The 25,176-nt window shown below is 46.0% G+C and overlaps 1 protein-coding gene across 3 annotated transcripts in view; it reads right to left on the reverse strand.

Moving 5' to 3' along the window:
- The window catches only part of LOC115471082 (pancreatic triacylglycerol lipase-like), a 54,399-nt gene that overhangs the window by 23,864 nt on the left and 5,359 nt on the right, over window positions 1–25,176 (reverse strand). For all 3 annotated transcript variants that reach the window (XM_030204759.1, XM_030204758.1, XM_030204757.1), the window contains exons 4-8: window positions 18,241–18,366; window positions 16,399–16,533; window positions 10,170–10,278; window positions 8,649–8,768; window positions 8,436–8,555 (exon numbers count right to left, since the gene is read on the reverse strand). In XM_030204759.1, the coding sequence (XP_030060619.1) occupies window positions 8,436–8,555; window positions 8,649–8,768; window positions 10,170–10,278; window positions 16,399–16,533; window positions 18,241–18,366 (610 nt within the window). The remainder of the gene's footprint in view (window positions 1–8,435; window positions 8,556–8,648; window positions 8,769–10,169; window positions 10,279–16,398; window positions 16,534–18,240; window positions 18,367–25,176) is intronic.

Below are 25,176 nucleotides of genomic sequence, written 5' to 3' on the forward strand. Positions count from 1 at the left end.
TTAACTTTCCCCAATCATACACAGCCAGTCTTGCAGGCTACTACTCCAACATAGTACACCTGTTCATACCCATTTCAACCAATCAGGATGACTTTTATTCTCTGCAATAATTGTGATGCTTTAGTTTCAAGGCCAATCATCTGGAGACTTAAAGCTTGTCCTATCTGTCTTCAGCTATCTACTTTAAAACAAGAGCTCTGTAAAGTAATGCAAGAATTAGATGCAATTAAAGCAACTTATAGGACTGTGCAGAATCATAACTTCTCACCACTGCCTCAAAGAATAAAACCACATAACAGATGGTTCACAGTAGGCTCGGGCAGACTTCATCATGTGACACAGAAGCATCCGCCCGCACAAGTGTTGCCACTACAAAATTCTTTTGCTCCACTACAGCACTCTGATGTTCCTGAAAATAAAACTAAAGTGGAAAAAGAAGAAAAAGCAAGGAAGAGGGAACAAAAATATGAGAAGGTACCCAAAGAGAAAACACCCTCACAAATCACTAAAACCAAAACACATACTAGGAAATGTACATGGAAAGCGATGACCACAAATGCTCACAGTCTAAGCAAGAAAATTCCTGACCTTCAAGCCCTGATTTTGGAGTCTAACTTGGACATAGTTGCAGTCACAGAGACATGGCTCAATGGTTCCCATGAATGGGATGTAAACATACCAGGCTATAATCTTTTTAGGAAGGATAGAGAGGGACGTATAGGTGGAGGAGTAGCTCTGTATGTCAGAAATGATATCGCAGCGACTGAAATGACAGGGAACTGGGGAAAGGAAGAAGCGATATGGATCACCTTAAAAAGAGAGGATAGAACCTTGGTCCACGTGGGTGTTGTCTATAGACCCCCGACACAATTGGAAGAACTAGATAAAGATCTGATTGCTGATATTCAAAAGTTGGGGAAGAAAAGAGAGGTGCTGTTGTTGGGAGATTTTAATCTGCCGGATGTAGATTGGAAGGTTCCGTCTGCAAAATCAGAAAGAAGTAGAGAGATTGTGGATGCTTTCCAAAGTGCTCTGCTCAGACAAATGGTGAACGAACCCACGAGGGAGGGAGCCACGTTGGATCTGGTGCTCACGAATGGGGATAGTGTGTCAAATGTCCGAGTGGCTGCACACCTGGGAAACAGTGACCATCAAACAGTTTGTTTTGATGTAACGGCTCATGTGGATGGCGGCCACTCTAAACTCAAAGTCCTCGATTTCAAGCGAGCTGACTTTAACAAAATGGGAGAATACCTGAGGAAGGAGCTAATGGGCTGGGAGGACATACGAGAAGTGGAAGGACAGTGGTCCACGCTAAAAGAAGTCATAAACAGGGCCACAGACCTTTATGTAAGGAGAGTAAATAAAAGCAAGAGAAAAAGGAAACCGATATGGTTCTCAAAGCAAGTGGCTGAGAAAATAAAGATTAAAGAGTTAGCGTTCCAGAAATATAGAAAATCTCAAGAGGAGGAACACGGGGAGGAATACCGGATGAAACTGAAAGAAGCCAAGAGAGAGGTACGTCTGGCGAAGGCGCAAGCGGAAGAACAAATGGCTAGAAATGTAAGGAGGGGAGACAAAAACTTCTTCAGGTATATTAGTGAAAGGAGAAAGACTATAAAGGGAATTGTGAGACTAAAAGAAACATCAAAACGCTATGTAGAAAATGATGAAGAAAAAGCCAATTTGCTAAATAGATACTTTTGTTCTGTTTTCACTGATGAAAACCCTGGGGAAGGACCGAGAGGGACTGGCAAAAGTACACCTGAGAAGGAGGTGGATAGAGCACCATTCACGGAAGAGAGTGTGTATCAACAACTTGGAAAGCTGAAGGTGGACAAAGCCATGGGGCCGGACGGGATCCACCCCAGAGTACTGAGGGAGCTCAGAGAGGTTCTGGCGGGTCCTCTTAAAGACTTGTTTAATAGATCCTTGGAGACGGGAGAGGTTCCGAGGGATTGGAGAACGGCGGAGGTGGTCCCTCTTCACAAAAGTGGGGATAGGGAAGAAGCTGGAAACTACAGGCCGGTAAGCCTCACTTCGGTTATTGGAAAAGTAATGGAAGCCATGCTGAAGGAAAGGATAGTGAATTTCCTGGAAACCAATAAGTTGCAGGATCCGAGACAACATGGTTTCACCAAAGGGAAATCGTGCCAAACGAATCTCATTGAATTCTTTGACTGGGTGACGGGAGAATTAAATCAAGGACGTGCTATGGACGTCATCTACTTAGATTTCAGCAAGGCTTTTGACACGGTTCCCCACAGGAGGCTCTTAAATAAACTAGACGGCCTGAAGATAGGACCCGAAGTGGTGAACTGGATTAGGAACTGGTTGACGGACAGACGCCAGAGGGTGGTAGTAAATGGAGTTCGCTCGGAGGAAGGAAAGGTGAGTAGTGGAGTGCCTCAGGGATCGGTGCTGGGGCCCATTCTGTTCAATATATTTGTGAGTGACATTGCCGAGGGGTTACAAGGTAAGGTTTGCCTTTTTGCGGATGACACCAAGATTTCCAACAGAGTGGACACCCCGGAGGGTGTGGAAAACATGAAAAAAGATCTGAAGAAGCTAGAAGAATGGTCTAAGGTTTGGCAATTAAAATTCAATGCGAAGAAATGTAAAGTGATGCACTTGGGGAGGAGAAATCCAAGGGAGACGTATGTGTTAGGCGGGGAGAGTCTGATAGGCACGGAAGGGGAGAGGGATCTTGGGGTGATAGTATCTGAGGACCTGAAGGCGACGAAACAGTGCGACAAGGCGGTGGCAGTAGCTAGAAGATTGCTAGGCTGTATAGAGAGAGGAGTGACCAGCAGAAGAAAGGAGGTTTTAATGCCCCTGTATAAGACGTTGGTGAGGCCCCACCTGGAGTATTGTGTTCAGTTTTGGAGGCCGTATCTTGCGAAGGATGTTAAAAAAATGGAAGCGGTGCAAAGAAAAGCTACGAGGATGGTATGGGATTTACGTTCCAAGACGTATAAAGAAAGGCTTGCTGACCTGAACATGTACACCCTGGAGGAAAGGAGGAACAGGGGTGATATGATACAGACGTTCAAATATTTGAAAGGTATTAATCCGCAAACGCACCTTTTCCGGAGATGGGAAGGCGGTAGAACGAGAGGACATGAAATGAGATTGAAGGGGGGCAGACTCAGGAAAGATGTCAGGAAGTATTTTTTCACGGAGAGGGTGGTGGACGCTTGGAATGCCCTCCCGCGGGAGGTGGTGGAGATGAAAACGGTAACGGAGTTCAAACATGCGTGGGATATGCATAGAGGAATCCTGTGCAGAGGGAATATATCCTCAGAAGCTTAGCTGAAATTGGGTGGCGGAGCAGTTGAGGGGAAGAGGGGGTGGTGGTTGGGAGGCGAGGATAGGGGTGGGCAGACTTATACGGTCTGTACCAGAGCCGGTGATGGGAGGCGGGACTGGTGGCTGGGAGGCGGGAAATACTGCTGGGCAGACTTATATGGTCTGTGCCCTGAAAAGGACAGGTACAAATTCAAGGTAAGGTATACACATATGAGTTTGTCATGGGCAGACTGGATGGACCATGCAGGTCTTTATCTGCCGTCATCTACTATGTTACTATGTTACTATGAATCCTGTGCAGAAGGAACGGATCCTCAGAAGCTTAGCCGAGATTGGGAGGCGGGGCTGGTGTTTGGGTGGTGGGGCTAATTCTGGGGAAGACTTCTACGGTCTGTGTCCTGAAAATGGCAGATACAAATCAAGGTAAGGTATACACAAGAAGTAGCACATATGAGTTTATCTTGTGGGCAGACTGGATGGATCATGCAGGTCTTTTTCTGCCGTCATTTACTATGTTACTATGTAAAAGAAAAAGAAAACGCTCCTGAAATCCAATGTCTGAGAGAGCTTCAAGTACTGAAAACGGTAGCGGAATTCAAGCATGCGTGGGATAAGCATAAAGGAATCCTGTGCAGAAGGAACGGATCCTCAGAAGCTTAGCCGAGATTGGGAGGCGGGGCTGGTGTTTGGGTGGTGGGGCTAATTCTGGGGAAGACTTCTACGGTCTGTGTCCTGAAAATGGCAGATACAAATCAAGGTAAGGTATACACAAGAAGTAGCACATATGAGTTTATCTTGTGGGCAGACTGGATGGATCATGCAGGTCTTTTTCTGCCGTCATTTACTATGTTACTATGTAAAAGAAAAAGAAAACGCTCCTGAAATCCAATGTCTGAGAGAGCTTCAAGTACTGAAAACGGTAGCGGAATTCAAGCATGCGTGGGATAAGCATAAAGGAATCCTGTGCAGAAGGAACGGATCCTCAGAAGCTTAGCCGAGATTGGGAGGCGGGGCTGGTGTTTGGGTGGTGGGGCTAATTCTGGGGAAGACTTCTACGGTCTGTGTCCTGAAAATGGCAGATACAAATCAAGGTAAGGTATACACAAGAAGTAGCACATATGAGTTTATCTTGTGGGCAGACTGGATGGATCATGCAGGTCTTTTTCTGCCGTCATTTACTATGTTACTATGTAAAAGAAAAAGAAAACGCTCCTGAAATCCAATGTCTGAGAGAGCTTCAAGTACTGAAAATGGTAGCGGAATTCAAGCATGCGTGGGATAAGCATAAAGGAATCCTGTGCAGAAGGAACGGATCCTCAGAAGCTTAGCCGAGATTGGGAGGCGGGGCTGGTGTTTGGGTGGTGGGGCTAATTCTGGGGAAGACTTCTACGGTCTGTGTCCTGAAAATGGCAGATACAAATCAAGGTAAGGTATACACAAGAAGTAGCACATATGAGTTTATCTTGTGGGCAGACTGGATGGATCATGCAGGTCTTTTTCTGCCGTCATTTACTATGTTACTATGTAAAAGAAAAAGAAAACGCTCCTGAAATCCAATGTCTGAGAGAGCTTCAAGTACTGAAAACGGTAGCGGAATTCAAGCATGCGTGGGATAAGCATAAAGGAATCCTGTGCAGAAGGAACGGATCCTCAGAAGCTTAGCCGAGATTGGGAGGCGGGGCTGGTGTTTGGGTGGTGGGGCTAATTCTGGGGAAGACTTCTACGGTCTGTGTCCTGAAAATGGCAGATACAAATCAAGGTAAGGTATACACAAGAAGTAGCACATATGAGTTTATCTTGTGGGCAGACTGGATGGATCATGCAGGTCTTTTTCTGCCGTCATCTACTATGTTACTATATATGTGTGGAACATTGTATTCCAATTTCTATGTGTCATTTTATTATCTTTATTATGATGTTTATTATCATGGTGTTATTGTGTCATCAGCCAAGTCTTTGATGATTATTATTTGGTTTGTATTTCATATTAATTTTATTATTACTGTTTAATTTTACGTATTTATTTTATTTACTTTGTAGCCCCTGATGCAGCCCTGTTGGGCGAAACACAACCTGCGAAGGGGCGGGGAAACCCGTATTATCGAAACAAGATGGGCGTCCATCTTTCGTTTCGATAATACGGTCAGGGACACCCAAATCTTGACATTTAGGTCGTCCCTAGAGATGGTCGTCCTTAGACTTGGTCGTTTCTGATTTTCGGCGATAATGGAAACCAAGGATGCCCATCTCAGAAACGACCAAATGCAAGCCCTTTGGTCATGGGAAAAGCCAGCATTCGTAGTGCACTGGTCCCCCCGACATGCCAGGACACCAACCGGGCACCCTAGGTGGCACTGCAGTGGACTTCAGTAATTGCTCCCAGGTACATAGCTCCCTTACTTTGTGTGCTGAGCACCCCAAAACCCATTACCCACAACTGTACACCACTACTATAGCCCTTACGGGTGAAGGGGGGCACCTACATGTGGGTACAGTGGGTTTGTGGTGGGTTTTGGAGAGCTCATATTTACCACCACAAGTGTAACTAGTGGGGAGGGATGGGCCTGGGTCTGCACACTGATGCGATGGAGCCGAGTATGACATTTGAGGCTGGCACAAAATATTTGTAAACTATTTTTTGAAGGTGGGAGGGGGTTAGTGACCACTGGGGGAGTAACGGAAGGTCATCCCCGATTCCCTCCAGTGGTCATCTGGTCAGTTCGGACATCTTTTCGTGGCTTGGTTGTAACAAAAAAAGGACCATGTAAAGTTGTCCAAATGCTCATCAGTAACGCCCTTTTTTCGATTATGGGTCAAGGACACCCATGTGTTAGGCACGCCCAAGTCACGCCTTCGCTACGCCTCCGACATGCCCCCGGGAACTTTGGTCATCCCCACAATGGAAAGCAGTTGGGGACGCCCAAGATCAGCTTTCTATTATGCCGATTTGGGCGACCCTGGGAGAAGGACGTTCGTGTTCCGATTTGTGTCAAAAGATGGGCGTCCTTCTATTTCGAAAATAAGCTTGCTAGTGTCATGTTGAAACCAAATTTCCTTCTTGTGCACCTGGACTTGCAGTGTTACATTTTGAGTGATCCTCTAATTGTTCTTTACAAGTTCGTCAACCTTTCCCATGTAAGACTCGTCCATTGCTGTCACAGGTCATCCATTTTGTTTTTGATCACACATATTAGCACTTCACAGTCCACAGTCTTTATATTTTTTGGCCCAGTGATGCACTGCACTCACATCAGCACAGTCATCAACTGGAGGGGCTCCTTCGACAGTCAGAAATTCCATCATGACACGTCGCTTAAATCACACTGATTAATGTTCACTGCATGCTTCCATTTCACAAGCAAGAGCAAAACAGCCTCTTCACACACACACTTCTCGCTGAGGTGAAGGAAGAGATTTCAAAGGACAAGTGATCATGCGTAGTACATCAGTGCTGCCATCTGTTGATAAATTATGGCGGTGGAGGCATTACTTTTCATTTAACCCTCTTACATTTTTATCATGTCCTTTGTGGAGTTTTTCAGGATATACCCTTTTCCACTTTTTCAGGTATTTTGTTGCATTTTAAATGCTAAGGAACCCCTTTACTAAACTGCATCGAAAGCTAATGCACACTTAAATTGGGATAAAAGGCTTACTGCAAAACATGTTAAAGCATTTTGCGGTGATTTGCCTGTCAGCACACGGCAATAGCATATTATGTTATTTTTTTTTAATATGGGGAGGGCCGTGTCATGGGCAGGGAATGAGTATGGAAGTATTATCCAACTAGCACATTTGCATTAGTGCACACTAACTAGATAACATGTACCTAATGTGGAGATATGATAGAGGTCTATAAAATAATGAGTGGAGTTGAACGGGTAGACGTGAAGCGTCTGTTCACGCTTTCCAAACATGCTAGGACTAGGGGGCATGCAATGAAGCTACAATGTAGTAAATTTAAAACGAATCGGATAAAATGTTTCTACACTCAACGTGTAATTAAACTCTGGAATTCGTTGCCAGAGAATGCGGTAAAGGCGGTTAGCTTAGCGGAGTTTAAAAAAGGTTTGGATGGCTTCCTAAAGGAAAAGTCCATAGACTATTATTAAATGGACTTGGGGAAAATCCACTATTTTTGGGATAAGCAGTATAAATTGTTTTGTACTTTTTGGGATCTTGCCAGGTATTTGTGACCTGGATTGCCACTGTTGGAAACAGGATGCTGGGATCGATGGACCTTTGGTCTTTCCCAGTATGGCAATACTTATGCACTGCCTCACTTTATTTATTTGTTACATTTGTATCCCACATTTTCCCACCTATTTGCAGACTGAATGTGGCTTACATAGTACCGTAGCGGCATTCGCCGGTTCCGGTCTGAACAAATACATAGTGTGCACAAGTACAAGGTGTGATTGTGGTAGAATGTGGTTCATATACGGTAGATACATTGGGGAACATTAGGTAGGAAGAGGGAGATAGGGGTGAGTCCATTAAGTTCTTGGTGTTGTTGTGTAGCAGGTTCTCTGGTTCTTATGTTGGGTTGGTGGGGTATGCCTTTTGGAACAAGTTTGTTTTTAGTTTTTTCCGGAACTTTTGGTAGTCGTATGTTGTTTTTACTGTTTTTGGTAGTGCGTTCCATAGTTGTGTGCTTAAATAGGAGAAGCTGGATGCATATGTTGTTTTGTATTTGAGTCTTTTGTTGTTTGGGTAGCTGATCTTGTTGTGTTTCTGGTTGGCAGATCTATGAGGTCTTTCACGTATCCTGGGGCTTCAACGTAGATGATTTCATGGACCATGGAGCAGATTTTGAAAGCAATACGTTCTTTGATTGGGAGCCAGTGCAGTTTTTCTCGGAGGGGTTTGGCGCTTTCAAAATGCGATTTTCCAATATAAGCCTGGCTGCTGTGTTTTGAGCGGTCTGGAGTTTCTTTATCATTTGCTCTTTACAGCCCGCGTGTCTCAGTATATTACTTTGCTCCTGAAGAACTATAGTCATAAAGCAAATTGGGATCCAATTCAATGGCACTACATAAAATATAGATTATTATTATTACCATATGCTTGAAACGGTCAATGACTTATTTTTGTGACATATTGAGAATGAGAAATTGTGTTTTTACCTTCCCAAATACCATCAGTATCTACAACCTGTGAGATCACATTCTTCTGGCATCCCGGCATCTCTTCTCCTCCATTTGGGTAGAAATCAAGATGGCCGACAGCCTGGCTCATTCCAAAACCTAAAGCATGGAGAGCAATGGTAGAGAAATGTTAGGAGAGTTCCATCTGATTCCTTACCACCACACAGCATGCAGCTGTCCTGGCAAACTTACCCAAGTTGGGAATCATTGGTGCTGTATCTGTGTGAATAACATCAACAAATTTTGCATCAGATGCATCCAAGCGGACTTCTGTGGGGGTGTTTTGGAAATAGGGTTCAGCTGGATCCAAACCTAAAATACATAGCACTTATTTATAAACTACATTTTCAAAACACCCTATGTGGTGAATAGCATTATTAAGATACAATTATACACTGGTTAAAACCCTTCCATCCTATCACCACCCAACTCACCCATACCCCTGCCACTAGGGTTACCATATGGCTCCAGAAAAAGGAGGACGGATTGAGGCAGCCGGGTTTTACTTCCATTGCTTTGAAAGCAATGGAAGTAAAACCCGGCTGGCTCAATCCGTCCTCCTTTTTCTGGAGCCATATGGTAACCCTACCTGCCACTGCTTCTGTAGACCAGCAGCACTGGCAGCAAAAGAAGGTACACTCACCACATGACTGCCTGCTCTACCCCAGAACAGGAAGTGATGTCAGAGGGGGGGTGGGACTATCAGCTGTGCAAATGGAGAGTCTGGCCCCATGGTTACTGCACCTTCTAGAGAAGCAGGCAGCAGTGACGGTGGGGGCAGGAGGGAAGTGTGGAAGGTCCTGGTGCCCCTGCTGTGCAACAGTGGACAACTAGTGCACGGCTGTGCAGCTGTGCAGTTGCACAGCTTAGAGGGAACATTGCATGTCAGTGGTGAAAATCAGCACCACTCTTTTTGTAAATGTGTAGTTCTATAAAATGGTTGCTCCAGCTGGGCATTTAGGGCAATACACAGTATTTCCCACAAATCTATATGTATTTTACAAAAGGCTCCATGTTCAGTGGGCGTTTTGGGGCTCATTTTCAAAACAGAAAAACATCTAAAAAGTGGCCTAAATCTGCAAGTTTCTTCCTACCTGCTTCCAGGTCTGTCCTCTCCTACTCTTGCGTGCTGCCCAGGACCCGGATGATAGCATTAATGCAATCATCCAGGTCCCAACTCCCGGCATGGACAGGAGCAGCACAGGAGAGGACAGAGTGAGGGAGCAGATAGGTGCGGGGGCTGCGGCCTGAGTGCAGAGGAGTGGGGACGCAGTGCAAGGGGGCTCACATGCAGCGGTCTAGCCCTGCCCCAGGCTTGGCTATGTCTCTCAGCATCCCTGGTTACATTACATTAATTGGACATTCAAATCTCACACTAGCCTCACAAGTTCAATATGGCTCACAGTCGTAAAAAGAACAAAATGTTTCACTCTCAGATCTCATTTGGGTACCACAAACTTTTGAAATAGAAAGGTTTTTAACATTCTATGCAACTTTCAGTATTGGTTTGATATCTAATCACTGAAGGCAACATGTTCCACCGATAAGTAAGGGAAACATGGCCGAATGAACCATTTTATCAAAAGTTTTCCTTGAATTTGGATAACGCAAAGTTAAAAATTCTCTAGAACGAGGGTTACAATTTTTCAAAGCAGAACAATGTGCTAGTGCGTTGCATTGCCCTATTCGATTCAACACTTTTTTGCAACTTACCAGTGATCCTTGCGACGCCCTGGATCCTTCTCCCGGTCTCTGCAACAGCATGTGCTCCCAGACTGTGGCCGATGAGGTGAACATCCGAGGGAGAATAGCCATAATTCTTCTGAAGATAAAATACATTCTAACAATACTTTCCACTACAAATGATTTATGAAACAGCGCTTATATTCTTAAACATCTGAGCTTTTCTCATCTGAATCTGCTGGAAGTTGGCAGGACCAGTAAAGGCACACTGAGTAAATTCAGAGAACTTTCAAAGCATTATACACCAACCCATGGAAATACACACGTACACCCCTTCCAAAACACATTTATGCAACAAATACATCCACAGAACTTTCCCAAGCAAATGCATTTCATATTGGGGCTAATTTTATAAGCAATTTCAGTAGATAGAACAGCGTTTTACGTGCTTATAGAACTGCCCTGGGATCTATGCTCATAAAATTAGGCACTAGGGTAACACTGCAGGTAAAACTAACTCATGTACATGGACACCAGGGCTGCAGCTTGTGTAAATATGCACACATACAATATTTATTTTATTTGTAACATTTGTATCCCGCATTTTCCCACATATTAGCAGGCTCAATGTGGCTTACAAAATACCGTAATGGTGAACGCCAAGTACGGTAGGTATTAAACAAATACAATTAGAAAAAGGGTCAGGTAAGATAGGGGTCAATATGCTTGGCTGGGTGCATTTTAGAAAGAATGTGGAGGAGTGTGGTAGCCGTGTTAGTCCACTCTTAAAGGTTATCAATAGAAATCAAACAAAATAAAACATGGAAAAGAAAATAAGATGATACCTTTATTATTGGACATAACTTAATATATTTCTTGATTAGCTTTCGAAGGTTTCCCTTCTTCATCAGATCGGAAATAATTTGCTTATTTCCGATCTGACGCAGAAGGGCAACCTTCGAAAGCTAATCAAGAAATGTATTCCGTTATGTCCAATAAGAAAGAATGTGTAAATTATAACTGTGCCCGTGCTTTGTTCTAACACTGTCTGAACATGCTTACACCAAAGTCACATACAAGCACACAGAGGTAACTTGGATGGTCCCTTCCACCCCACCCCCATATATCTTCTCAGAGATATTTTTCAAAATACAGATTTTTTTTTCACCTACCCAGCATCTCCCCTCCTCTTCTCCACAGCGTCCCGGCATCTGTGTTTCTGTCTCTGAACCCCGTCCTTCCCCAGTGTACCCTACAGGCATCCTCGGCGCCTGCAGGGATTCATTCTCGCTGCTTGTGCCAGCCCTGCGGGCTTGCATCTGCAGCGTGCCCTTATCCCGCCCTCACTGACGTCGTTGCCTGTTTCCTGTCTGACGGGACGCGGCAGATGGAAGCCTGCGGGGCTGGCGCAAGGAGCGAGAATGAATTGCTGCAGGTGCCGAAGACGCCTGTAAGGTAGACCAGGGAAGGATGGGGTTCAGAGACAGAAGCACAGATGCTGGGGTGCTGTGGAGGAAAGAGGGGAGAGAGCAGTGTGGTGCTGCCGCTGGGAGGGCCTGAGCCACAAATGGGTAGGCCTGTGCCCACCCAGACCCACCTGTAGATACGCCACTGAAACGTATGCATGCATATGTGTGTAAAATGCTCTGTGTGTGTGTTTATTTAATACTCTGAACTCCCACTGGGGGAATCCTGCATTTATTGTATGTCTCTCTCAATCGTGGCACCCGCGCACCTGCCTAATTAAGAGGCGTTGTAAACACAGCCCAAAGGAAAATCAACTAAATTCCCAATATTAGACCCAGCTTGCTGTCATGATTTAAAAAATCTTTATTCCGGACCATCTTTGAACTTGTTTGCCGTAAGCAACTTTGAGCGTGAGGTTTATCTGCGATGTAAAACGTGGCAGTTCTGTCAGCAATGCTAGAAGATTTATAGAAGCAATGTGATATCCCTTATCAGCCAGAACTGGTGAAAGAGTCATACTGACTCAAGACCTAAGGTGGCCAATCAGATAGAAAAAGCGACAGTGAAAGTCAGAAGGATGCTTGGGTGTAGCCAGCAGAAAAAAAAGGAGGTGACAGTTCACTGTTCCCTCTACTGAGCAGGAGTCCTCCAACTGCATTGCTGCCAGTAGGGGGCGGTGCTTCAATATTTTGGTTTCAATTGCTAGGGACAGGCAGATTTCCTGGAATCCTGCAGAATTTGCCTGTCCTTTACTATTGAAAATATAATGGTGAAATAGCACCCCCAACTGGCAGGACTGTAAGTGGCAAACTCTCACTCAGCTTAGAGGGAACAGCGGTGAAAGTGCCTCTGCATAAGTCTCTGGTGAGTACTGTGTGCGATTCTGGAGATCAGGCCTTCAAAAAATAAACAGGATGGAGTCGGCCCAGAGGGCAGCTACTAAAATGGTCAGTGGCCTTTGTCATAAAGGGGGTGATTCTATATTGTATGCCAAAAGTTAGACACCAATTCAGCCCCTACCATTTAGTACTCAAACGGAAGTTAATGGTAATTAAGCACCAACATGGGGGGAAACAGCAGTTAGATGCCTATTAGGCATATTTTCAAAACACTTAGCCTCCCAAAGTTCTATAGAAACCTATGGAACTTAGCCTCCCAAAGTGCTTTGAAAATATGCCTCTATATGTGCACTTAGGTGCCCAAGGAGCTCATTTTCAAAAGAGAAAAACATCCAAATTGCAATTTTCGAAACTCAGATTTGAGATGTTGGAGGTGTGTTTTGGGCAGGCCCAGAATGTGGAACTACATGAAGCCGTCCTGGGCCACCGAGAGACACAGCCGGGCCCGGGGTAGAGCTGAACTGTTGTGCGCCCCCTGCCCCCCTCCCCTCTTGTGCCAATGCTCCAGTGCGTTTTTTTACTAGCAAAAGAGGTGCCAGTAGTCAAATGCCAGGCGACCCTTCAGGGGTGGGGTGATTACTGAGGGACCCACCACACAATAGCCAGGCCCCCTGCAACCAGTCACAGAATCTATGACAAGGCAGAATTGGTGTGTAGAGCCTGAGCTCTTTCATTAAAACTTGGGGTCCATGGGTCAATTTTAGCAGACAATGGAAAAGGTGCTGGTACTCAGTACCCCCTCAAAAAAAGCCCTACACTGCTCCCTCCACCTACCTGCACACCCACACGCCTCCAAGTAGGGGCGGGGGGGGGGTGGAGCTTAGCGCTGTCAAGCTTCATCTTGCCTGCCTGCTTCCATGGTTTGTCCTCTCCTGCTTCTATCTGTGCCGGTAGTCGAGACCTGGACGATTGCATTAACACGATATTGCGCTAATGCAATCATCCGGATCCTGGGAGGCACACAGGAGCAGGAGAGGACAGGCCTGGAAGCAGGCAGGCAGGATGAAGTTTGATGGCGCTGAGCCTAGGCCCCTCCCCTTGGAGACCAGGCCTGGGGAATTTCCCCCCCCCCCCCCCCCCCCAACTCCTCAACGGCCCTGAAACTGTCTAGGACCCAAATTAGGATGTTTTGATCTGGACCTGTGTCAATCACGACTAAGTCACAAAAAGGTGCCCTAACTGACCAGCTGGCCACTGGAGGGAATTAAGTCATAACACCCCCTTAATCCCACAGTGGTCACTGACCCCCTCCACCACCACCCCCATTATTAAAGATGCATATTTATAGGATATATTTATTTATTTATTTATTTATTTTGTTACATTTGTACACCCTGCGCTTTCCCACTCATGGCAGGCTCAATGCGGCTTACATGGGGCAATGGAGGGTTAAGTGACTTGCCCAGAGTCACAAGGAGCTGCCTGTGCCTGAAGTGGGAATCGAACTCAGTTCCTCAGGACCAGAGTCCACCACTCTAACCACTAGGCCACTCCTCCTCTGTTGCTACTATTTGAGATTCTACAAGGAATGTTGCTATTCCATGTAGAAGTCAGCCCTTGCAGATCACCAATGTGGCCGCTCTGTGAGTCTGACGTCCTGACCGTACGTGCAGGACGTCAGACTCACAGAAACAGAAGCCTGCGCAGCCTTGTACATGGAATGTTGCTAGTGGAATAGCAACATTCCATGTAGAATCTCCAACAGTAGCAACATTCCATGTAGAATCTCCAATAGTAACTATTTTATTTTTGTTACATTTGTACCCTGCGCTTTCCCACTCATGGCAGGCTCAATGCAGCTTACATGGGGCAATGGAGGGTTAAGTGACTTGCCCAGAGTCACAAGGAGCTGCCTGTGCCTGAAGTGGGAATCAAACTCAGTTCCCCAGGACCAAAGTCCACCACCCTAACCACTAGGCCACTCCTCCACTGTTGCTACTATTTGAGATTCTACATGGAATGTTGCTATTCCACTAGCAACATTCCATGTAGAAGTCAGCCCTTGCAGATCACCAATGTGGCCGCTCTGTGAGTCTGACGTCCTGCACATACGTGCAGGACGTCAGACTCACAGAAAGAGAAGCCTGCGCAGCCTTCTACATGGAATGTTGCTAGTGGAATAGCAACATTCCATGTAGAATCTCCAATAGTGGCAACATTCCATGTAGAATCTCCAATAGTAGCAACATTCCATGTAGAATCTCCAATAGTATCTATTTTATTTTTGTTACATTTGTACCCTGCGCTTTCCCACTCATGGCAGGCTCAATGCAGCTTACATGGGGCAATGGAGGGTTAAGTGACTTGCCCAGAGTCACAAGGAGCTGCCTGTGCCTGAAGTGGGAATCGAACTCAGTTCCTCAGGACCAGAGTCCACCACTCTAACCACTAGGCCACTCCTCCTCTGTTGCTACTATTTGAGATTCTACAAGGAATGTTGCTATTCCATGTAGAAGTCAGCCCTTGCAGATCACCAATGTGGCCGCTCTGTGAGTCTGACGTCCTGCACATACGTGCAGGACGTCAGACTCACAGAAAGAGAAGCCTGCGCAGCCTTCTACATGGAATGTTGCTAGTGGAATAGCAACATTCCATGTAGAATCTCCAATAGTAGCAACATTCCATGTAGAACCTCCAATAGTAGCAACAGAATCTCAACATTCCATGTAGAATCTCCAATAGTAGCAACATTCCATGTAGAATCTCCAATAGTATCTATTTTATTTTTGTTACATTTGTACCCTGCGCTTTCCCACTCATGGCAGGCTCAATGCGGCTTACATGGGGCAATGGAGGGTTAAGTGACTTGCCCAGAGTCACAAGGAGCTGCCTGTGCCTGAAGTGGGAATCGAACTCAGTTCCTCAGGACCAGAGTCCACCACTCTAACCACTAGGCCACTCCTCCTCTGTTGCTACTATTTGAGATTCTACATGGAATGTTGCTATTCCATGTAGAAGTCAGCCCTTGCAGATCACCAATGTGGCCGCTCTGTGAGTCTGACGTCCTGCACATACGTGCAGGACGTCAGACTCACAGAAAGAGAAGCCTGCGCAGCCTTCTACATGGAATGTTGCTAGTGGAATAGCAACATTCCATATAGAATCTCCAATAGTAGCAACATTCCATGTAGAACCTCCAATAGTAGCAACAGAATCTCAACATTCCATGTAGAATCTCCAATAGTAGCAACATTCCATGTAGAATCTCCAACAGTAGCAACATTCCATGTAGAATCTCCAATAGTATCTATTTTATTTTTGTTACATTTGTACCCTGCGCTTTCCCACTCATGGCAGGCTCAATGCGGCTTACATGGGGCAATGGAGGGTTAAGTGACTTGCCCAGAGTCACAAGGAGCTGCCTGTGCCTGAAGTGGGAATCGAATTCAGTTCCTCAGGACCAAAGTCCACCACCCTAACCACTAGGCCACTCCTCCACCATATACAACCAATAAATAGTAGAATAAAGGTCAAAGAGTGCCAAATGGCATAATTGACACATTGATCAGGCACACCAGATTGGTGATAAATTATTTGCCTTTGTGACTGTATGAGACTTCCCCAAAACACATCAGCCTTGTGACCATTTGGCACTGTTTGACCTTTATTCTACCATTTGTTGGTTGTATATGGTGCATATCTTCGGTAGATTACCGCCACCACAATTTTGACAGTGACTATTTATAGGATAAGCAGCATAAAATCTGTTTTACTGTTTTGGCATCCTGCCAGGTACTTGTCTCCTGGAATATCCACCACTGGAAACAGGATACTGGGCTTGATGGACTTTCGGTCTGTCTCAGTATGGCAATGCTTAAGTTTATATGTTCTTAAGCACTATTTAGAAGCAGATCAATCTCTGGGACCTACATGTGAAAGAGATCCATCCTTACCTTTAGCGTGTCTATAAAATAAGCCACTTCTGCTCCCACCACACGGATATTGTGAGCAGCCTGGGTATACGGGCACCGTGAGCCACCTTTCCAATCCACACAAATGCAGTTCACGTCTTCCACTTGAAGCATCCGCTGTAGCCAACATGTGTGAAACAACCAAAAAAAAACCCAAAGAGCACTTTAAAATGATTTTCTAAGAAAGGCTGCATCAATGTTGCCAACAACAGAATGAACCAAGCTATTCTTTATTACTATTAATTGTTTTGGGGTTTAAAAAAAAAATCTTTTATTAAGCATTGAAAGGTCCACTTACAAAGCAGCGGTAACCCACCACAGGCTCATTGCGCCAATCTGGAGCTACCGCTGGCAGATGCGGATGCCGGCAGCCGCTCCACCCACAGCGTGCGGCATATCCCGCACTAGCAGAAATATTTTCTAAAATATTTCTGCAACCACTAACCCAGCGGTTATCAGGCAGCTCCAACACACTACCCGCTTGCCGCCAGGTTAGCATGGGAGCTTTTACTGCCACCTCAATGGGTGACTGTAAGTGCCCCCCCTCCCCCACATGGCAACACGGTAAGTGAAATCTTACCACATGGTCATTTCTTTTTCAGCCTTTTTACCCGCTGCAGTAAAAAAGGCCTCTCAGCGCGTGCCGAACAAGGCCTCGCCGCTGTACCGCAGCTTGGTAAAAGTTTGGATATCCATCCTAACCAACAAATGATGTGTTTCTTTCTTATTCCCGATTGTTAGTCTGCAACCTGCTCTGACCTGTTTGTAGAAAGAGCAGGTGTGTGTCTCCCTAAAATGGCTGCTCCCAGAGGTGCAGGGAAGTGGTGTGAAGGATTTCAAAAGCATGAGCTCCGCAGTGCTCGTTTCTCTGATAGCAAATGAGTCTTGATTCTTGCCATGTCTACCCCTGAACCAGTGAACATATTAGGCCCAGTATTCAAATTGCTTTAAACACTGATCCCTCTGTTTACAAAGCCACGCTACTGCCGACACAGCCATGTGGCTTTGTAAACGAGGAGGGGTTGGGGGGAGACTTTACTTTCATTTACGCCAGGTACAAGGACAGAAAATATGGCTCTTTACTGATGTCTCTAAGCAGATGCAGGAGAAAAGGAAGGTTTTTTTTTTTTTTTTTACTGTTACGTCAAGAATTTTAGTCCAAAGGGAGACAGTAATTTCTTGGATTTCCTGTTAAATGCACTGTGAAATTTGGTGGACAATCTTTTTCCTTTTAGGACCCAAAACGTTTAAGATTACATCTGGATACTAAAATTGTTTGGCCTACAGGAAATACTGGCAGACCAGGGTAGTTTCCTATCTGTTTATCGTGCGGTTATGAATTGAGATACTCGTCTTCATTTCCTTCTGTTCGTATTTTCATTACTTATTTGGTGTGGTGTAAATTTGATATCTTCTCCCACTTTTCTAGGATCTCTTGTAATTTGGGGGCTTGATAGTGTATGTACCTATATAGGATTATTATTTCCTCTTCAGATTTTCTATTTAATCATTACTGTTTTGGGATATACACTTATTTTATGGACAAAGTTTATTCTTTGATTTTCTATTATGATAGATTTATTTTTTTTAAGGCAGTCCTATCTTTATGCGGTTCTTCATAGACGGTTAAGTACCTAATATCGCACTTAATCGGCAATGAGTTAGTCAGCTCTCTGTACCTAGAAATTCAATCCCGGAGCCCAAACATGGCCCGGCATTGAATTTCCAGGTTTAACGCCAACGGCAGTCAGCAAAATGCTTATTTCCGCCAGCTGAATGTCGAGCCTGTGGTATTTTACGACAGCTGTTATCTCTGTATCCCACCTTGCACATGTCCAACAGCCAATTTTCTTCTCCCTTGTCTATGAACCCATGTATGATAAAGCGAGTCTTTTTGCTGGCTTGGAAATTTGACGATAAAATAGTTGATGGGTTGATTGCAGTGATCTCCTGTGAAGGAAAAACACATTGGTGCAAGCTGGGGGTTTGTTTCCAGTCACCAAAATCAATGACGATGCCTTTTGATTTTATTGGCTGTACAAATAGGCATCTTAGAGGGAATCTGGAGTCTTTAAAAGCTATGTTAGCATACAAAGAACCAACAACAAAAAAAGAGGGTATAGTATATCAGCTTTCAAAACCACACGGGAATCTTCATCATCTGAATAAGAGGCCTTTATGATCTCACGAGCTCATTTTAATCACTGATCCTTTGAACAGTACCATAACTTCAGCTTGGAGAAAAGGTCTATAAAATAACGAGTGGAGTTGAACGGGTAGACGTGAAGCATCTGTTTACGCTTTCCAAAAATACTAGGACTAGGGGGGCATGCGATGAAGCTACAAAGTAGTAAATTTAAAATGAATCAGAGAAAATTTTTTCTTCACTCAACGTGTAATTAAACTCTGGAATTCATTGCCAGAGAATGTGGTAAAGGCAATTAGCTTTGCAGAGTTTAAAAAAGGGTTGGATGGCCTCCTAAAGGAAAAGTCCATAGACCATTATTAAATTGGACTTGAGGAAAATCCAGTATTTCTGGGATAAGTAGTATAAAATGTTTTGTACTTTTCTGGGATCTTGCCAGGTATTAGTGACCTGAATTGGCCACTGTTGGAAACAGGATGCCGGGCTTGATGGACCTGTGGTCTGTCCCAGTATGGCAATACTTATGTACTTAACCTAGCAAAACTCCAGTTTTCTCCAGGACCCCGAGCTTCAAATTCAACATGTGAAGATTGAAAAAAATAATAAATTTCCCAGATCACAGCATGTGCCACTCGGAGAATTAACTCACTCTCTCTCTCTCTCTCTATTTGCTCACTCTTTCCAAGTTTGCAGTTACCTCAGTGACGTTTTAGGTCATTAGACTGACTCCCAGGTGCTGAGAGTCATTCCACCTGGAATTATTTACATTGCAATCCCAAGAGAAAATCAATATACTGGAGCAATGTGGGAGGAGGGGCAATAATTAGACTATGATTAAGACTTGACTATCACAAACTAAGAAACGGAGGTGCAGCTCTCAAAAATCTTAAATCACAAAATAGCTATTCATTTATCACATCTTCATTTATGAATTTTCTTACCTGTCTTCCTCTGTATATGCTCAGAACAACTTTAGACATATTTTAGCATACATACAGTTGCACAAATTTGTCACAACAAAAGTATAAAACAAATGACAGACACTGATGGATTTAGATCGCAGGGACCCCAACAAGCCCAATTCAACTCTGGATCCAGAGTCCAATTCAGTTTGGTGCTGTTTCAAGAATCCACATGGGTAGCTTTACCATCACGTTTGCAGAAAGGCAGGCTCAGGGCTGGAAAGGAGGTCATGGTGAATAGTTATTTTGGGGTACAGCCCTAAATGGAAACATAGAGGAGGCAACCCGTATGTTCTGCATGGAACTGCAGGTACAACTGTAGCCATCTTACTGACCATGCAGGTCTTTATCTGCTGTCTGTTAACCATGTTACTCTGTTATGTTACTATGAATAAATGTTATCCTGAAATCAGAATTTTGATTTCAGGATGCCAGATATCACTATAGCAGAGCTCCAAAATGTTTCTCTACAAAAAGAAGTAGCTTGTGGGATTCTCTGCTTCTAACACCCTAAGAGGATGGGCAAAGATGTCTGTCCTAGTAAGTAGATGATCTCTGTATTGATTTTTGAAGGTAAATATTAAAGACTGTATATAAGCTCCGACCAGGAAGCAGGGGCGTAGCCATACATCCAATTTTGGGTGGGCTTGAGCCCCAAGTGGGTAGGCACGGGAACCTCGCCCCCCACCAAGATGGTCTGGAATCTCTTAACTTCACTCCCCCAATCTCCTGGTACCTTTTAAATCCTCCAGGACTGCCTCTGACACAACTGCCTGGGAAGGCTCAGGGTCAGCTCAAGCAGCCAGCACGAGCTGCTACTCACTGCCAGCCTAGCACTGAAGGATTTAAAAGGTACTGGGGGAATTGGAGGAGAAAGTTAAGAGATGCCAGATCACCGGGAGTCTTCAGCTGGCGGGGCTTAGGGATCCCTGCCAGCCACAAACCAGCTGTGCCTCTGCTGGGTGGGCCTGTACCCACCCAGATTCACCCGTAGCTACACCACTGTCAGGAAATGGTTAGTTGCAAAAGCGGAGCCAGGATGAGGTAAGTTGACGGCGTGGAGGGAGTGAGAGCGGAGTTCTCTGCCAGCCGCCGGCGCACATTTTCACTGCAACAGGATGAAAAAAATAGGCGCCGGACCAGGCAGAACTCCGTTTGGGGGGAGCGGCCGCTCCCCTGGCACCCCACCTAGCTACGCCACTGGTTAATTGATGGTAAATGCCCAGGAAGCTTAGAGCTGTGGGCTGTTTCGACGTTATCGGCTTTGCTGAAGATTCATTGCACACAGCAGCCTCTCCGATCTAGTGATCAATTGTTGTTGCAGATCCTGTTGATGGAGCAAATTTGCTTAAATGATAATCAGCTACGTAAGTTTCAGGCAGAGGGTGCTAGATTTTGGAATCAGCTTCTGGAGAAAATTCATAATTTGAAACAGCATTTAAAAGTTACTGGGGAATTGATTTACAATTACGGAAATATTTAAAGACTTTTTTTTAGTAGCACCTTCGAACTGAATTATGAAAGAATGTAGAGATTTGGTCCAGTGACAAAGAGGCTTGTGATTTCTGGTTTTTGAGGGGGAGGTGATTCTAGGGACAGGGATGATTTTAGGTTTTGGGATGTTTATTTCTTCTTATCATATAAACAATAACATACATATGCCTATCAGATGTTCTGTGTTTATATTGTGAATGTGATATGCTGTGACGCACCTAGAATTTAAGATACTGGAGTATATAAACTGAGATATAAATATTATTGTGAGTTGGAAAGGTTCTTTATAGAGATATATGCATTTATTGGGGCATATATGGATCGATAACACACCTTTAAAAAGGTAGGGGGCAGTTTTACAACTGGTCACCTTCATTTAGATCAGTGGCATAGCTAGGTGGGGCCACAGGGACCTGGGCCCCCCCAAATTTCATCCGGGGCCCCTGGTTTTGCTGGCAGGATCCCCAACCCCGCCAGCCGAAGCCTTCTTCAGTGTCGATCTCCAGTGCCGCCGTGTTCCCTGCCCTTTCTTCCTCGTCTTCCTAAGGAGCGTGCAGGACAAGGAAGAAGAAACAGCAGCGCAAGGAATGTGGTGGTGCCGGAGACCTGTGCTGAAGAAGGCTTTGGCTGGCGGGGGTTAGGAACCCCTGCAAGCAAAGGTATTTTCTGCTGTGGGGTACTGAAGGGTGGCAGGGGGAGCAGCGAGGCGGCGGGACGGCAGACTAAAATGTGCCCCCCCCCACCTTGGGCTCTGGCCCCCTCCCACCGCAAGATCTGGCTACACCCTTGATTTAGGTAACCTGAGGATGTGCAGTAGGATCCTATTCAGTATCAGTAAGCCTAACATTCAGACGGCCACAGTTAAACCAGCCACAGACCCGGGGTAAGTGCAGGTGGGGAAAATGCGTCAGGACTGCACATAAAGTACAGTATTCTGTAAGTATCATGTTCCACCCGTGCTCCCTGCCTTACGTTTACATCAGGGCTTTTTTTGAGGGGGTACTTGGGGGTACTGAGTACCGGCACCTTTTTCATTGTCTGCTAAAATTGACCTATGGACTCCAAGTTTTAATGAAAGAGCTCAGGCTCTACACACCAATTCTGCCTTGTCATAGATTCTGTGACTGATTGCAGGGAGCCCGGCTATTGTGGGGTGGGTCCCTCAGTGATCACCCCACCCCTGAAGGGTGGCCTGGCATTTGAGTACCGGCACCTTTTCCACTAGAAAGAATGCACTGGTTTTCATGCTATGCCATTATCGTTAAAGAATAGCATTTAGGCCCCTCTGCTGGCACTTTTGTGGGTAAGTTTATACTTCCACATTATGGACTAGATTTAATATATGGTGGCTGAAAAATTGGCAGCAAAACTATTTCCACCTAGGGGAATTCTGTACACGGCACCTAGATTTAGGCATGGTTTATAGAATATGCCCAACAGTCATGCTTGAGCCTAACACTAGGCATTCCCATCTAATATAATAAAACGCACCGTGAACGTTCTGATGAAGACAACGTTCTGAAGTCACTCAAACACTCCCTGAAGGGTTTATGGATTCATGGTGTGAAGCCACCCAGCCGTCTCTGCCCCGCCCTCGCGTCAAACGTCATGACGTCGAGGGCGGAAAAAAAAACAAACAAACAGATTTACCTACGTGGTGGCAGTTCCGGCAGCGCAGCGTCAGGGAAGGAGGCGGCGCTCCCGACGTCTCTAGCCTTACCTTCGCTGTGTTCCGCCTTCTTCTGACGTCAAGGATGACGTCAGAAGAAGGCGGAACACAGCGAAGGGAAGGCTAGACGTCGGGAGCGCCGCCTCCTTCCCTGACGCTGCGCTGCCGGAACCGCCACGGAGGTAAATTTAAAAAGAAAAAAAAAAGAAAAGGGATGTTGGGGGGAGAGAAGAGGGTGGGCAGTAAAGTTGAAAAATGGGAGCGGGAGGGCAAGGGAAAAATGACAGCATGGATGCGAAGGGGGGAGGCATGGATGCGAAGGGGGGGGGGGGGAAAGAGGGCGGGCCAGGCTGGGACATGGGAGAGAGAGGAGCATGGATGCGAGGGGGGGGTCATGGAAGGGAGAGAGGGGAATTGCTGGAAAAGGGTGAATGGAGGGGGCAGGGGAAAGAGGAGCATGGATGGATATGGATTGCAGGGAAGGGCTCAGGGAGAGAGGGGAATTGCTGGAAAGGGATGAATGGAGGGGGCAGGGGACAGAGGAGCATGGATGGGCATGGATTGGGAGGGCAGGCCTCAGGGAGAGAGGGGAATTGCTGGATAGGGATGAATGGAGGGGACAGATGGGCATGGATGGATATGGATTGCAGGGCAGGGCTCAGGGAGAGAGGGGAATTGCTGGATAGGGATGAATGGAGGGGGCAGGTGACAGAGGAGCATGGATGGGCATGGATTGGGAGGGCAGGGCTCAGGGAGAGAGGGGAATTGCTGGATAGGGATGAATGGAGGGGACAGATGGGCATGGATGGATATGGATTGCAGGGCAGGGCTCAGGGAGAGAGGGGAATTGCTGGATAGGGATGAATGGAGGGGGCAGGTGACAGAGGAGCATGGATGGGCATGGATTGGGAGGGCAGGGCTCAGGGAGAGAGGGGAATTGCTGGAAAAGGATGAATGGAGGGGGCAGGGGACAGATGGGCATGGATTGGGAGGGCAGGGCTCACACTCTCTCTCTCATATACAATGTCTTTCTGACTCTCACTCTCACACACTCTGTCTCACACTGTATCACATTCACTCTCTATGTGCCACACAGTCACTCACACACACTCTCTCTCTCGCACACACACACACACACTCTCTCTCACACTGTGTCTCACATACACACTTGCACACACTCTCATTCTCACACACACACTCTCTCACAAACACACTCACACCCAGACTCACTCTCTCTCTCACACACACACACACACTCTTTCACTCTGTCTCTCACACAGTCACTCTCACATACACTCTCCCAAACATACACACTCTGAGGAAAACCTTGCTAGCGCCCGTTTCATTTGTGTCAGAAACGGGCCTTTTTTACTAGTCTTATATAATAATTTCTCAATCTATGTCCCTGGATGGCTGGCTGGTTGGGTTCGTAACCGTATGCAAAGGAGCTATGGGGCGCCAAGCTCTGCAGGGCGTCACAAGTCATGCTTACCGTTGGCCCGCTGCCGGGAGAGGTGCTCACAATCCTCACCTGCCCACCCTTCAGCTTCCCACAACAGCCAGCCTGTCCTTCCTGCCGCCGCCCTGCCTTGAAAACTTTTATTTTACCTGAAGTCGCAGCGGTGGCAATGAAAGCGGCAGGCTTGGCTCGCCTCTAGCCTTCCCTTCCCTCTCAGTGTCCTGCCCTCCTCTGACGTAATTTCCTCTTTCCGCGAGGGCGAGACACTGAGAGGGAAGGGAAGGCTAGAGGTGAGCCAAGCCTTTCCTGCTGCATTGACTACTGCCGCTGCGACTTCAAGTCCAACTCCCAAACACCAATCCTTAATTCTATAAACTGGCATGCTCCAATTTGCGACTAGTGCACAAATTTGTATACACAAGTTATAGAAGAAGATCGGTTCAGTGTGTAACTTAATTCAATTATTGGCTTAATTGCATTTTATTGGCACCAATTAACAGTTATGCTCGTAACTTCCCCTGGTTGGTATGCTAGAGGTTGTGCGTGCAAATTCCAGAGTGCACAACTTTAAGGGGGGGCATGGACCTGAGAGGGACATGAGTGCATCAGGGGCAATGCTGGAACTTACATGCCCAGGTTATAGAATGCTAAAATTTATGTGCCTAACTACCTACAATTAGGTGCAAGCATTTACGGCAGCCATTGAGGTAGCATAAGTGCTCTTGCCTAAAATTAGACGTAAAGGACCAGATTCCACATAAGTGTATTGTATAGGCGGCGCCTAGTTGATATCCCAGTGCCTAGAACTACTAGCATCTATTTACTGGCGTTCAGGGGCATAGCCAGACTTCGGCGGGAGGGGGGTCCAGAGCACGAGGCGAGGGAGGCACATTTTAGCTCCTCTCCCCGGCACCACTGACCCCCCCCCCCCCCCCGCCACTTTTGACCCCCCCCCGGTGCAGCCACCCTTCCCCCATCCCTTTCGACCCCCCTTTCCCGCCGCCGACAATCCTCCCCCGCCACCGCCAGG

The sequence above is a fragment of the Microcaecilia unicolor genome, chromosome 5 (genome assembly GCF_901765095.1).
Source record: "Microcaecilia unicolor chromosome 5, aMicUni1.1, whole genome shotgun sequence".
NCBI classification, from domain to species: Eukaryota; Metazoa; Chordata; class Amphibia; order Gymnophiona; family Siphonopidae; genus Microcaecilia; species Microcaecilia unicolor.